The 15,033-nt window shown below is 43.5% G+C and overlaps 1 protein-coding gene across 8 annotated transcripts in view; it reads right to left on the bottom strand.

Moving 5' to 3' along the window:
* The window catches only part of PTH1R (parathyroid hormone 1 receptor), a 152,020-nt gene that overhangs the window by 56,843 nt on the left and 80,144 nt on the right, over positions 1–15,033 (bottom strand). For all 8 annotated transcript variants that reach the window (XM_087732126.1, XM_087732117.1, XM_087732103.1 and 5 more), the window contains 2 exons: positions 9,068–9,178; positions 7,407–7,525 (listed from right to left, as the gene is read on the bottom strand). In XM_087732126.1, the coding sequence (XP_087588252.1) occupies positions 7,407–7,525; positions 9,068–9,178 (230 nt within the window). The remainder of the gene's footprint in view (positions 1–7,406; positions 7,526–9,067; positions 9,179–15,033) is intronic.

Below are 15,033 nucleotides of genomic sequence, written 5' to 3'. Positions count from 1 at the left end.
AGGGCATTTCTGCTCCCTCAAACTCTATTATGGGTACATGGAGTTTGCCATAGTGGATGTGGTCCTCTAATTTAGAAGTCTATGGTGTGGATGGCTCCATCAGAGCTGGCTACCTGAGGTCCCAGCATCAAGAAAGGGTGCTTTAGGCTGCCATTCACCTATTTTAATTGCAGCATGGTGCCCTCAGCCATCAGCTGTATTGACTAGGTTGTCACAAGAGTTGTCCAGGATCATGAGCTCAAATGGAGGTGTTTGCACTTATGTAGTGATTCCCATCCATTTGAGTCTCAGGTAAGATGTCTTGTAGGACTCAATACAGTTGTCCTTCTGCGTGTCTCCTAATTTTAGACACCTAAGTGCTCTGTCTGGCTTCAAGCTGCTTTTACAGAAGGGAATGAGTTTCCTGTAGGTCCTGTATTGTATCTGCGGTTCCCATGCAGTTGTCTTATGTAACCTGGGACATCTCACTTGGCTCTGGACATAAACATAACCCATGTTTCAGCATCTGGATGAAACCTTCAGGGCTTTGGTGTTCATGTGTCCTGTTTCCTTCCAGTGTCACAGAGAGGGACGTGGGTGACCGAGACATGTATTTTCTAGGTGACTGGTGGCAAATCCCATTCTGAGTATCGTTGCACTGTGCCCTGTATCCAGCTTTCTCCTTTCAGCCTTTTTCTTTCCCCTTCTGTGAGACAACGGCAAGACTCTGCGACATTTAGGTTGTGAAGCTGAAACGGATCCAGTGGTCTTTTGAGGGGCTGGCAAGCTATGTTGAAGGGTGGGATTAGCAGTATATGAGGATGGAAGCATATGTAAGGGCTTTCCAGATCAAGTATCTGCAAAGTTTCTCAAAGCAGCTGATTCAGATGTTGCTAATGACATGTTTAAAATTAGCAGGGGAAGTATTTTACTGCTCTGAATGATAAGCAATGCCAGAAAGCCTCTGTCACTAGCTCTACTCACTGCTTTTATAGTCTTTTTTTTTAAATAAAAGATGTGACAAAAAAAGCCTAATGGGAGGGAGAAGGGATATTTGCAAAAGGCACAAAACAGTCCCTGATTTCCAAAGCCTAAGGGAAATCCTTGAGTGCTGAATATGACTTTTTGCTACAGAATTCTGTTCCCCTCATCTATAGAGGTGACAGGCACCAGATCCCCACCACCTGGATAGCAACTGGGATCAGCTCTCAGAGTACGACACCCCAGTTTAGATGTGTAAATGTGCATCTCTGTGTGTGTTGAGTGTCTATGTTCGCATGATAGTCAACAAGGAGAGATCTTCAGATTCAGTTGTCTACACCTAAGCACTAAGTGCTGTGTGAGATGCCTGTAAGTATCCATGTGGACCCAGATGCTGCTCCAGAAGAGCATGGGTTTCATGGACATCTGCCAGTCTTATGCTAATACTGTAGGTTGTAATACATCTCCAGTGGTGCCAGGTGTCTAACTGTAGGCAAAAAAAATGGACTCTTTAACTGCAGTCAGCAGAGCTCTATAGAACAGTCCACAAAAAAGAAAAAAAAAGGGAAAAGGAAAAGGGTAGGAGTAGACACATGACTCAGAAGCCAGCTGAGCTCTTTGGGTGTCCCATAGATGTATTCATGAAAGATACTGCTTCTCCATGTCATGCCCAGTTTATCTACAGTATTCATAGCCACAGGACATCCAGGAGGCCACAGACAAAATGTGCCCCAAATCTGCTATTCACATTAACGGAAAAAAAGTTCTCCAGATCCTATGCTACAGTCACATGCTGAGAACGCCCCACAGCTGGAGGCTCTTGGAGGGCTATAAGCGGGGACGAGAACACTCTGTGCTTGCCAGCTTTCATAAACTGTCCTTAAGCATCTAGTATTGTCCAGCAATGGTTAAATCTGGAATACAAGGGGACTACGTCTGACCCTGTGTGTTGTGAGAACCCTTGTGTTTTCATAGAATCATAGAATCGTTAAGGTTGGAAAAGACCCTTAAGATCATCGAGTCCAACCGTTAACCTATCACTGCCAAGCCCACCACTAAACCATGTCCCCAAGCACCACATCTCCCCGGCTTTTAAATCCCTCCAGGGATGGGGACTCAGCCCCTGCCCTGGGCAGCCTGTTTTGTGTGAAGTAGTATGTTGCTGTTAGAAACCATCAGACTTTCCCAGCAGACGCTAGGCATAAACTGTTAGCAGCAGCACTACACTAAAAGGTGCTACAGAATTTACAGGAACCCACTAGACCTAACCTATAGGCATAAAATGAGGACCACATGACAGGGTTGCTTGCAAGAATGAAGAACACTTCTCAATGATGCATGTTTTTTTTAATTCCTACACATATTTTAAAACATTTGTCCATCTTTTATGATGTGAATGTATGACACTTTGGTGGCATTTCATCTGTATAACTCAGTATACACTGTGTAAACATGTTTTATGCCATCGGTTTGAGGCTACACAAAGTTGTTGGCTTTTAAAAGGACCCCAGAGAGCTCCAAGAACAAAGGACAGGCATAGAAGATTTTTGATTTGAACAATGGAGTTTAGATAAAGCAGCCCTGCAACATGCTGTGCCTTTCCCATTGTGTTTGGTATGTGATGGATTCTTGAGGCCTCTCTGATTTCTCGAGAAGCAGTAAAACCACCATGATATAAACAAGCAGTAGCAGATGAAGGCAGGATTGGTGGGCTGAGGTTAGATCTTAGGACGGTCCATCTTGCTAGGCTCGTGGTTTCCAAGCTGAGCTAACCTCCCAAGTTGCTGGCTCATATTCCCCTGCCCCATGAGTTCAATAGATGTAGGTCACATTTACCCTTAAGCTCATCCTTGAAAACAGGATGGGTCTGACCTGCTTTAAAAAAAGATGTGTTTGGCATTAGTGTTGTTTTTGGGGAGATGGGAATGAAGGAAGTTTCTGCTTATTGAGAAAAATATGTCATTACTCCTGCCAGCGCCTGAAAAGGTGACCAGAAAAATGATCATGCTGAAGTTGCAGCTATTGGCTGGATGTGTGAAAGGGAGGGCGTCCATGATCAAAGGGCTACTATGGTTTTTGGAGACAAATTGTGTAAAAAGCTGCCTACTAATGCCAGGGGCACATCAAGACTTCCCATGTGTGCCATGTTTTATCCAAAGATTGAGGAGCTCCGAGGAGACCAGTCTCCCTGACTCCTAATTTTAAGAGAACCTTAAGAAAGCTGCAAGGAGAACGGCCAATCTGAGCCAGACCAAAGGTCCTTTTAGCTCTGCTCCTTGTCTCCTACATGCCCAGGAACAGATGTTTAGGAAAGAGTGTAAGAACAGAACAAATATAGAATAAATATATATATATACCCCAAATATATATATATATATATATACCTATGTGTCTATCATCTAGTGGTTATGTAGCAGCGCTGTATACCCTCTCCCAACATTCAGCAGCTTGTGGTTCAGCGATATGAAACACCCAACAGACAGATAAACAGCTGGTGTTTAACCACACTGCCTTCCTCAAGGAGTGAACACTGGCCAATCCATTCCCCTTCCTTCCTTTGTCCTACTGTCTCTCTTTAAACACCGGATGGAAAATAAACAAAGCAGAGCTGCCTGGTCAGGATGCTGAGGTGGGAAGCCACAGATTGCTCAACTTATCGATTCAGAGGCAGGGAGACTTTCTGAAGATCCAGGGTGCAATTGGGATGGGGGATGCCCATGCACATCTCCTGGGGAAGAAGTGGGAGAACAAGATTTTCCACCATCTCTGCTGCACAGGTGAAGGGTTATCTTAAAAGCAGAATATGAGAGAATATATACAGACTGTGGTGTAGCGGTGGCTTTCAGCACTGCCTGAAGACACAAAGAAAACTATCTTATCTTCCCATGATGTGCTGCTAAGACGCCTTTCCACAAAACTTCTTCCTACCCCTTGCTAAACAGTTGTCTTCCACAGCCCGTGTCTGAGACACGGTTGTTCGTGGCAAGATTAATGCTATCTGCAAGGTATTTGGGGAAACACGCTTCAACAGCTTGCTGCAGCCTACCTGCTCTTCTGGCTAAAGAGAGGATATCAATCTTCAGGGCTGTCAATCCAGCGTCCTTCAGCAGTGCTAATTTTCCCTTAGAAAACAGCCCAAGAGCAATTGCTCACTGGGCAGTTACGAGCTGTTAATTCTCCTGGCTCTGATGGCTTTAGCATACTTTGCTAATTTCAGAAAGCGGTTTCCGTGCTGCTCTGTGTGAAATAATCCTATTTATATGGTTCAGGAAAAGGTAGCAAAAGACACAAACTTTCTCTGGGGCCCTCTGTCTGCTGTTTTGGTCAATCTTATAATTATCCCACGGTGGCTAAAATGAGAAAACTATACACCTAAACAAACATACATGGACATATATACATGTGTGTGCGTGCATAGACGTGCGTCTTTATTTAGGTCTGCGTATCTGTATATATAGCTATCTATAGATACAGGCTTATTTCTAGAGATAGCAATGCAGATATATATATATATAGCCACAGACAGACATTTTTTTCCTAATGCTTTCTAATGCATAGTTTCTTAAAAGTTCCTCTGGTTACATCTGCTCGGATGCTGTCCTACTCAGAGTCAGCCCATGATCTCCTTTCAAAATGTTGGTTAAATGCAGCTGTTACTGGTGACGCAAAGATGCTGTTCCCCAGGGGAGGAAATAATAATAGAAAACAATCTCTCTCTAAAGACGACTGGTCTATCTTGCCAAATTCCCTGATTCTGACATCTCTTGACATATTTACTTCAAGAAAAAAAATCAAAGGAAGGTTTATTAATACCAGTGCTTCAGAGACACGCTTGGGTGTGAAAGACAAGAGGCCTTCCTTGCTCTCTGAAAGTCATCACCCAACTGAGAAAAAAAAGGTCATTCCTTTTCTCTTTTATTTCCAGAGTGCTTTTCATACCAGAAGGCCCAAGAGACCCACAGTGGATGTATATGCATTGCTTCACTTGTCACTAAAGTGCAGCCACCTCTAGGGTAAAACAAGGCAACTACGGGACAGCATGCAGCATCACTACAAGGTGAGTGCAGCGCTGGACTGAGGAAAGCAACCTCTTGCAAATACAAGGTTAATAATAATAATTATAATGAGTAATAGACGCTGTTGAAAAGCATTTGTTAAACTAGATACAGTTCCAAAGCTGGGGGAAAATTCCAATTTTTCTCATGTTCTTTGCACTGGGCAGGCATCGCTTAGGCAATACCACGTTGTTCGTTTAATCTGAACAATGATGATGGTGTAATTTGTCTTACCATTAAATATGACTAAATTCACCTCTGTGTAGCTAGAGCAGAAAACTCATGGCAAAAGATGACTGAGCCTTGTGTACAGAATAATGAGGATGATTGATAATATTGGGACAGTTTATTAAAAGAGCTCATAAAGGGAGATGTCATGAGGAGCAGTAATTTTCCAAGTGAGAGCAGAGGTTGAGAATAAAAATGAAGTCTTCTGCATCGTGACACCTCATCTAATGTCTCTCTGCTAGGAAGCACAGTCCAAGTCCCCTGTCTGTGCAGTGACCACCTCTACATTCAGGAGGCACAAAGACAGATACATGAAACCCAGGACAACAGACACTGCTTTCAGCCTTTTTTACCAGCCTGGGGATGGAAGGTCTCTATTTCTTCCTTGTGCTGGTAACAAATGAATAACTCTCCTCTTCTTTGTATCCTTCCGCTACCGATTTACCTTGACCAAGTCCTAGCTGCCAGCATGGGAGGTTTAAAAGAAAGAACCTCCTTTCCCTAGGGGAAACGTAGGAGACTTGCTCAGATGGAGAGGTCTGCAACAGATGACTTCCACCTCAGGACATGGCTGTGAGAGGTGGGACAGGGAAGACAATGACTTCAGAGAGGTCAAGAAGTTGTGCAACTTAGTAAAGGTCTCAGGGCGAGCAAGATGCTCAATGACTCCAACACCTACTCCAGAAACTTCCCAGAAACCTCTGGGGCTAAAATAGTTCTTCGACTATATGGACTGGGAAAAAATGAGTCCACCAAACTTGTTCTGAAAGTGAATGTCGTCCAGCACTGAGACAACATGCTTTGCTATTAAGTAGCTGGAGCAGTACCTGGTGTATACAACCTTGTCGGTTCCTTGACTGCGTGATATAAGGCATGCAGATGCTCAAATAACATCTTTCCTCACTAAACAACTTCATTCATATGTTGCTTCACCATTGAGAAAAAAAAATACAAAAAAACTGTGCTGTGGTTGGATTTAAAATTAAGAACACTCTCCCAAAGGGACTGTGTATCATCTTCAAGCCTGCTCTCCACCATGAAGCTTGTGGTTAGATCTTTATCTCCAACTGTCTGAAAATAACCCTGGCTGCAAATGATCAGTCCCCAATGCCATACCCCATATGCAAGGAGGACATCTTCCAAGTGCCACCGAGAAACCAGAGGGTCCTGCTAAATTCCTTGCAAATTACAGAGATAGAGCAGCAACCGCATGTGCGTGGAAATGTCTTTTTCTGCGAAACAAGATCACATCCTCTCAGGTGGCTCCACTGACAGCTTTGCTGTCATGTTAGCACAGAATTGCTTCTGTGATGCACTCAGCTTGGGAGACATTCAGAAGCACTACGGAGCCCCTGCTGGGCTCAGATGCAGACAGGTAGGAAATTTCTGCCAGCTGCTATTTTGCCAATTACCTGAATTTGTGTAAAAATAAGGCCCATAGATCTGATGTATAAAGAGACAATTCCCCCCGCTCCCCGGAGTATACCAAGTATACCAAACCCTCTCCATGTGCTATAAATCCCTTTTCTAATTTTGGACTGGTGTCCTTGTTTCAAAATTGTTAATACACCAGAGTTAGTTCAAGATTTGTTCTTACATGTTAATTTGCTTTAGCAAAGGACTTTGTCCCCACCCATCTCCAATGAACAGACCATGTCAAACCTCTGATCCTTAATTTATACCTCTCAACCAAGAGGTTCTCTGTCAATCACCTACAGAAGCAGGGTTGCTACTGGTTTGATTGTCACATCTTTTAGCTCTGTGTTTGTACATCCCCTAGCGCAGACAAGCGCATGAACATTGGAATTATTGGTAACAACCTGGTAGCAAAATTATTGCCTGGTGGGGAAGAGGGAATCGCAATGGCATGGAACATCCTCCAACCACTTCTTGTTGTCCCTGAGCCTGCTTCAAGTTTCCCCAAGATCTCTTTACGAATGGGATCATGGCAGCTGGAGGAACCCTTTCTGGCTTTGAGGACAATTTCAAATTCAAGTAATTCCCCATCATAACAAAGATGTGGCTTTGGCAAGCTCGGACATAGTTTCCAAGAGGAGGCAGCAAACTAGGGCTCATCAAGGGTTTTAAATGAGACAGTGCTCCTTAGGTTAGCCTTGGATGAGGCCAACACTTCATGCTCCATGCACAAATGCAATTGCCTACCCTTTCCCTCGTCTCGTTGGTGAGGAACTTGGCACATTCACTGTAGTTTGCCCAGGTGCGGTTGTTGCCTGGGACCAACTCCCAGCTCCCGTTCAGGTCACACCGGCGATAAGCATGGCCTGTAGGAGAGAAACGAGAGACAGAGTAAATGGGACTAGACCTGGTAGAACAGGAGAAATTTCTTCCAAGGCTGGATGCCATCAACCCTGATGCCTCCTGCCTGCTTTGAAGCTCAGCTGCAAGAACGCAATTTCCATATCCTTAGCAACTTTATCAATTTTCTAGCTGAGAAACACCAGAAGGCTAATAACAGGTTGCACTTAGTTCAGGTTAAGATATTGGGTCTATAAACCAAAGACAGAAGCTTTGAAGAGTCCCAAAGAACAGAATCATCCTCAGAGTTGTGGCTCTCCCTATGAAAATAAAGTGATCTGTATTATGCTGCTCTTTGTTTACCGATTCAGTGCATCTCAAGATAGATTTTTCTATGGCTACCCTCCTCATGATGATGGAGAAAGAAGAGAAGGCAAGGTTTCACCTCAGGATTCAGCTGGCAGATGAAAACAGCCATGTTCAGCTGTTTGTGTGAGGATATCATTGTGTGGGCTGTGTGTAAGAAGTCCCATTACAATTAACAGGGATGAAACCAGTCAGCAGATCTATCATCTGTTGTGTAACTACAGAGGGAGAGCTTAAAGACATGTCTGCATCTAAGGGTCTTAATCTGACTCCTACCTTAGCTGACTTGACCAGCGGACATCAGTGAGGTGGGGAATCCATGCCGTGTTGGGTTATGGAGAAAAAAGGGATGGATTGCCTGTTCCTGCTGGCCTCTAATGTGAAGTGTACGTGCAGGGGTCTCTGCGAGAGGTGATCAGCCAGGGGTTAAGCTGGCTCCGCTCACAGTTCCTCATGGAAAAGGCAGGACAGACTATGTACAACCAGGGTGCACTGGAATATCATTACTTGTTTTCTGAAAACAGCATCAGCTCTCTGGTGGGAACACACAGTCTTAATTCTCTAATTTTTTAGTCTTTGGGTGCACAGTGTTGCCTGAGAAAAGAGAATGCTTTAGCTTTGAAAATACACTGAGGAGCGAGTGTACTTCAATTGCTTCTGAAAACATGCGCAGACTTTGTGGCACCACAAGCAAGACAAGAAATGTGCTGCCTGAGGGCAAGTGAGATAGGGAGGAATTCACATGTTCTGGTTACCAGTGCTGTTCTCAGATACCCGCTGTAGGGGTCTGGGCAGAAATCAGGGGCTAGAATTAACCAACCCATGAAGTGAAGAATATAATTTGGAAAAATTCACGGGTTTCTATTGCTATGCAAAGTTTGTGGCATCAAACAAATACAGGTTTGTAACGCTGCAAGGCTACCCACCTATAAGCATGTAATTGGTGCTTATAATGCCCCATTATAGTCTGGGCGGGGCAGGTGGGAAATTTGTCATTGTTTAGGTTAAAACAGAGCTTTTCTTCCAGCATAAAAAAATAATGGCTGTTTCTTTACTTCCTTTTCCCTGGCTTTACTCCTGTTTGGAAGGGAGTTACCATGTGATAAAAAAAGGATGCTAAAGGGGATTTCTAATTTTCTGACTCCCAGGCCTCCGCTTGCTGCAGCTTACCAGGCTCTGCCAACACCGAGGACAACACCTACCTTTGTGATTGAAGTCATAGATGTACTCGGGACATGGCATAGCCACCACTTTGCCTGGCACACCTTCAGGCCAGCAGACAATACCATCCCACTCAGGAAGACAAAAGCCATCTGTGGAAGAGACACAAAGATAAAGAAGAGTCACTGGACCTGCAGAGGTGACACTAATGCCCCATCGTTTTGAGAGGGCTCTCCATGAAAAAGCCAGCAGCACTGTCACTCAATTCGAGAAAGCTGCTCTTAGGCATCATTGCAATTTTCTTCTTCGTATTTAGCTCCAGAAAGTGCAGCTTCTTCCAAGTTTGATTTCAGAAGGATGTGGTCAGACATGGGATAACAGTTGAGCACTCTCTGAGAGGGGTCAATTATTCAGGAAAGTTGCTTTCCCTTGTGGGCTGGAAGAAATGAAAATGGGGCAGGAGAGCAGAGAGGAGAACAGGAGGACTTGAGCATTCAGGACTCTGTAGACTGGTGGGCAACCTGGAGATGCCCAAGGGAGCTTGGCTGGGTATAGCCTTGATATGGCAGCACAGGTTTGAGCCTAGGCTACCAAGGAGCTAGATTAGGCTACATTATTGTGAGGCTCAAAGCTACCAGTTCAGGCTTCCCTGAAAGGTACTCATGCCCACAGAGTAAACTGGCTGTGATTTAATACCTACAGACCATTAATCCAAATTCAGCTGTAATTTTAAGTCTTTATTTACATCAGCCAGTGCTATGCGATGCAGCGACGCTTTACTGCTTTCTCAGATATGCTTGTGTGCCTGAATTTGGGTGCGCTCTTAAGTAACACTAAGACTAGCAAGAATCTATAGAGAGGTGTCTGTGGCAATATTTCTAACCATAAATAGAGAATATTTCATTACCTTGCTCCACAAGGAGTGAAACAATGGAATTTCTGTTTCCTAAAGATTTGCATCCTTTCCCATCTGACGTTCTTTTCGCCTATGACTTCACTAGTCCCGGCTTCCCTCCCCCTCCCATTTCCCTGTGATGTCATCATGGGACAAGATGCAGGTCATGCACTGATTGATTTGGAGCCGTGCCCATGCTAATCGGCTGGCAGTGCACACACCCTGATTGACCACTTGCCCGCTCCCAAGCACAGCATACAATAGTTGAGTTTTCCCAGCTTTCCCCCCTGCTTACTCACTATTTTGGATTTCTGCCCTTTGCTCAGTCACAGGTTTTCAGAAAAGGAGCAGAAAGAGAATGGGCAGGTGGAGAAATCACATGAGCCCCGTTGCCTTAGGAATGCAAATATCCTGGGAACTGTTTCTCTCTGTTGGACAACTTTGCTAGGCTCACTGCTGCTTCCTAACCGTTCCTAACCTAACCGTTTCAGAAGGGAGTGGTGGGATGGTTGTTACAGGATTTTTCTTTAAATCATCCTTGTTCTCCCTTTTTGTTCATTGAAGAAAACTAAAATAGCCCTGAAGGAGAAATCCTGCCTCCCCCCATACACAGGTCTCCCTCTTCCCTCTGTGTATGTTAGTTTATTTGCAGATATCTGTGATTTATGTGCTTAGTGCAAGGAAAAGTAGAGATACAAACCAAGAAAAAAGTCCTTTCCCATGTTTTATGTCTACCTTTTTTGCTAAAATCTTTTTTTTTTTTTGAAAATTGGCAAGTATATAAATATATATTTTAAGTTCTTTAATTGTCATTTTGCAATTCTCCAAAACTTGAGAAGTAATTAAACAGGTCTTCCATCGACCTGCCATCATGAGAAGTTTCGTTTCTCTCTTCACAGAGGTACCAACCAATCATTCAAGGGCTCCAGCATCGTGTCCTACATGAGCAAGTAGGCTGAGAGGGTCATGAAGGAGCTCTGCAGCCCGCAGGGTTTGCCACCAGCCTCTGAAGCACCTGAGATACCAGTGATGGAGGTGGACTGCCCTGGGACATGGGATGCCCACCCTCACAGCAGTCTCATCTTCCTCATTGTCTGTTCATTCAGTCTGCGAGGGACAAAGCCAGAACTCATCCATATTTAGAAGGGCTGAGAAATCCTCCTGGCTTCTTGAAAGCTGTGGGAATTGACCTCATTTTCAACACTGCTTTAAAAAGAGGGAAGTCAAACCCTGTTCCCCACATCTTACGTCCTTCCAGCTTGTCAGCCACCCATTTCTGCAGCTTTTGATCCATAAGGTCCCAGTCCCAGAAGGGAGCACGTCCCCATTCAGATGTGGATGTTCAATGTGGGCTGCATTTCCAGTCCCTGAGGAAGGACTATGCACCCAAATCTAATCTGGTGCTTACATACATCTTTGTGTTGGGCTGTATTAACTGCACCCGTCAGTTAAAATCCAGCTGCAGTAGAGTATTTGAAGTGAAAAGCAAAAACCTGCGAATCTGCCCCAGCTCTGCTTTCAGAGCAGCGTCTGCACTCCATACCGATGGCAGCCCGTGAAGGAGTTTATCAACATCACATAAAGTGTCTGACAGAGAGGAGTTACATGTGAATCAAACCAAAATGGAACAGCCTGCTCTTATCTGCAAAAGAGCTCCACTAGTAAAGAAATGATAAGCATGGCCAAGATCTCAGCATATTTCATTAATATCAAAGCTAGTGCCTCAGCAATCTTTCAACCAAACAGTAACTTATCCTTTATAATGAATGTGCTTTCACAAGATTAAATAAGAATCCAGGATTGCTTTAAAGACCTTTGGCTGGTCCAACCCCTCCGGGGTTGGAGCCGACAGTGATCAATTCAGTTTGCTGTTATTTTAGGACATGAAAAACAGCAGAAAAACTCATCGCTTAACAGATGATTTCTTATATTTAATTCAGTGCTGATGAAAAGGACCAGACTAATCACTGCTTATCTTCTACAGCATTAATTGGGAGTGAGGGTAGAGGAGCTAAAATTCCTCAGCATTGGTGTGATAAAAAGGAGGAAGAAGTTTATTGCATTTTCTCTGCTTCCAGTTACGTTAGAGGAAGAATAATACTAGACTTCCTATTCATGAAAACTGGGAAAGCCCTTCCCTTTGGCTCATTGTGTTGCAGGATTACTTACACTGTGAAAACCAGTTTATTTATTTTTCATTTCTCTGGAAGGATCAAAAGAAAAAGGAAAAAAAAAAGTGCCCGACAAAATTTGGATTAGGACGAAATGTTATTGTCTCTGAGGTTTTTTTGCAGACAAGAAAGTAAATAAAGATTTCATTTAGCACTCAAAGTGGTCTTACTTAAAATAAAACAAATACTTTTTACAAAATAAATAAACTTTAAAACGAATGTTGTGGAGAAACAACATTGAGGAGAAAAAAAATCATCTGAATGTCATGTTCTGAAACGCTGTGAGAAAAACCCTCAGCTTTTCTAAGATCTTCAGAACAACTTGCAAAGGTCAGCCTTCACTTATAAGTAGCTTCATTTAGTATCATACTGCAGTATTTGTCCAGAAAATATTAATGTGGAAAAGTATCTGATGGGTACATCCTCCTCATGCTGTAAACATACACACACACATTTGCAATGGACTCATTTAAAAGAAAATCGATGCTTTCTGGATAACAGAGCATGTAATTATTTCTTTTTGGGTACTTTGATCCCCACAATCCTCCCAAAAAGCGTTGGGTTGAAGGTTCTGTGTAGGAAACGCAGTGCAAACTCGTGTTGGGACACCTCTGGATTGCTGCTTTATCATGTAGACAATGTGGGGAGCCATCAGCTGCCCCAGAAATTTGAAAAAAAGATCACCTTTGCTGCCTCTCAGTGCATCTGAAATCTTTCTGTGCCTTTGTACATTGACCCGTGGAATCGATTCATTAAAACCGATAAGGATCTGGTGGGATTTGATCTTCAGAAAGTATCCAAGTCTCCCAAGAAAAGATGCAAATGAATCTGTTGTCGTTATCATGAACTGTCACAACACAGAGAAACCTCTTTAACCTCCTCTCCATCATCCCCTGCCTCTCTCTCTCCCCGCTCCATGCTTGGAAAACCCATTTCAGCCAAATCTGAAGGAGAGGTAAGACATCTCAATCATCATTTCCTTCCTGCAAATTTTGTGGTGATTGATGATTAGTAGAGGGAAGGGCAGGTGAACATTTGGCAGCTGCCACCAGACCAACCAGCCTTTGCTGACTGACCAGCCAACTGGCACGTACATAGCTTAAAATTAAGCACAGCATGGCTGTTTCTTGCCAATCCAGGGTACCATGGGCACACAGAGGAGTTGGGTAGGGAAGAAGGACTGCAGTTATTAGTCTGTGGTAGGGGAAAGCTGGGGGAAACATTCACAGGTCAAGCCAGGTGCCTCTGGACCTCCTGGTTGCAGAAAGAATTGAGAAGTTCCTACATTGACTGAAACTCTTGGAAAACATTTTTCAAATGGAAATATTGACTGACGTCAGGACCAGCCACACTTTGTGACTGTTGGATCCACATTCCTGGGTTTTAATGCAGCCAAAAGCTGTTTCTCCCCTCTGTGTCATGCCTGTTGTCCCAGACAGGAGCCTCACCATCCTTCTCTTGCTCCTATCTTTAAAACCTCCATTCCGCCCATCTAAGGACACAAACCATTGACCTCCTGATTGGAGAAGGGGTAACGGTTTTAATCTAAAAGAGGGTAGATTCAGACCAGATAAGAAAAAAATAAGAAGATAGATAGATAAGGAAGAAATTTTTTACAATAAGGGTGGTGAAACACTGGCCCAGGTTGCCCAGAGAGGTGGTAGATGCCCCATCCCTGGAAACATTCAAGGCCAGGCTGCACGGGGCTCTGAGCAGCCTGATCTGGTTGTAGATGTCCCTGCTTATGGCAGGGGGGTTGGAATAGATGACCTTTAAAGGTCCCTTCCAACCCAAAGCATTCTATGATTCCCACATCCCTTCCTTCCTCCCTCACTCCACCCCGTCTCCTCTGGTCTGCACAGCCATGTGGCACTTTTACCATTAATTTTCTTTGGCTTGAGACCACCAATGTGATAACTGGGACCGAATTCTCCACCTTCTGCCTCCAGCTTTCTCCCGTTTTACTCAATCTAGAGGTCACTTAACTGAGGTGATGATAAAATGGGGAGGGAAAATACCATATATTACATTGATATTGTGCTGGAATCCAAACAAGACTTTTCTTTTTGTTTGTTTTCCCAAGTATTTCCTCCAAATATTTTTTCTTGGTTTATAAAAATATTAACAGTACTAACAACTTGGCTTCTCTCTGTTGTTTTCCTTTTCTCCTGGTCATTTCTCAAAGGAGATCTACATTGAATTACAAGAAGAAATCTGAAAAATGGTGAGGAGTGTCAGGAAAACAATAAAAAAAATCCACAAGCCAACAATTTTTCCTGATGGCTATACTTTAAAATAAAAAATAAAATCCATTTTTACAATCTTTTTTATAAGCTGTCATCAGGGAAAAAATATCCACCACCTGCAAGTAGTGTGCTTTTGGCATGCTAAAAATAGGTCAGTCTCTCCTGAGGCACTGGTAACAATATTTAGAAGCATAGATAATCAGACGGGATCCAGTTCATTCTAAATGCTGATTGAAAAGCTCTTGAAAAATTTATCTTTTTGGCGAAAAATAGTTTGAGGGATCAAATATGCCGCTTGGATTGATACAGGTGGGTAGCTTTGGGACACGAAATCGCATGTTCCAAGTGAACTGGGAATGCAAAACATTTCTTTCCTTGGAAGAAATAGTAGGATTCGCTGGAGATGTAAGTCAAAAGGAATTCATAAACTTTTAAGAAAACAAGTAAATCTCATACATATCCCACATCCTAGGTGTCTTGGATGTGTATCAGTCATTCAAGCAACGCTGAATAGCATATTGCTTCTCTCTCAGGCATGTATGTACGCGTGTGAAGCTCCTCCAAATTCAGAGCTGTAACTCTCATGGATGGAGACAGGGAAGGTGGGAATTGCACTTGAATTTCTCATGTTTAGAGGACATCACTGACGACCTTAGTGCTGAAGAAATTAATCTTACAGGACAACATGAGTAGCT

The sequence above is a fragment of the Nipponia nippon genome, unplaced genomic scaffold (assembly GCF_047370975.1).
Source record: "Nipponia nippon isolate SJK-2023a ecotype South Korea unplaced genomic scaffold, ASM4737097v1 scaffold_1, whole genome shotgun sequence".
Classification (NCBI taxonomy): domain Eukaryota; kingdom Metazoa; phylum Chordata; class Aves; order Pelecaniformes; family Threskiornithidae; genus Nipponia; species Nipponia nippon.
This window is presented reverse-complemented; position numbering and strand designations above follow the sequence as displayed.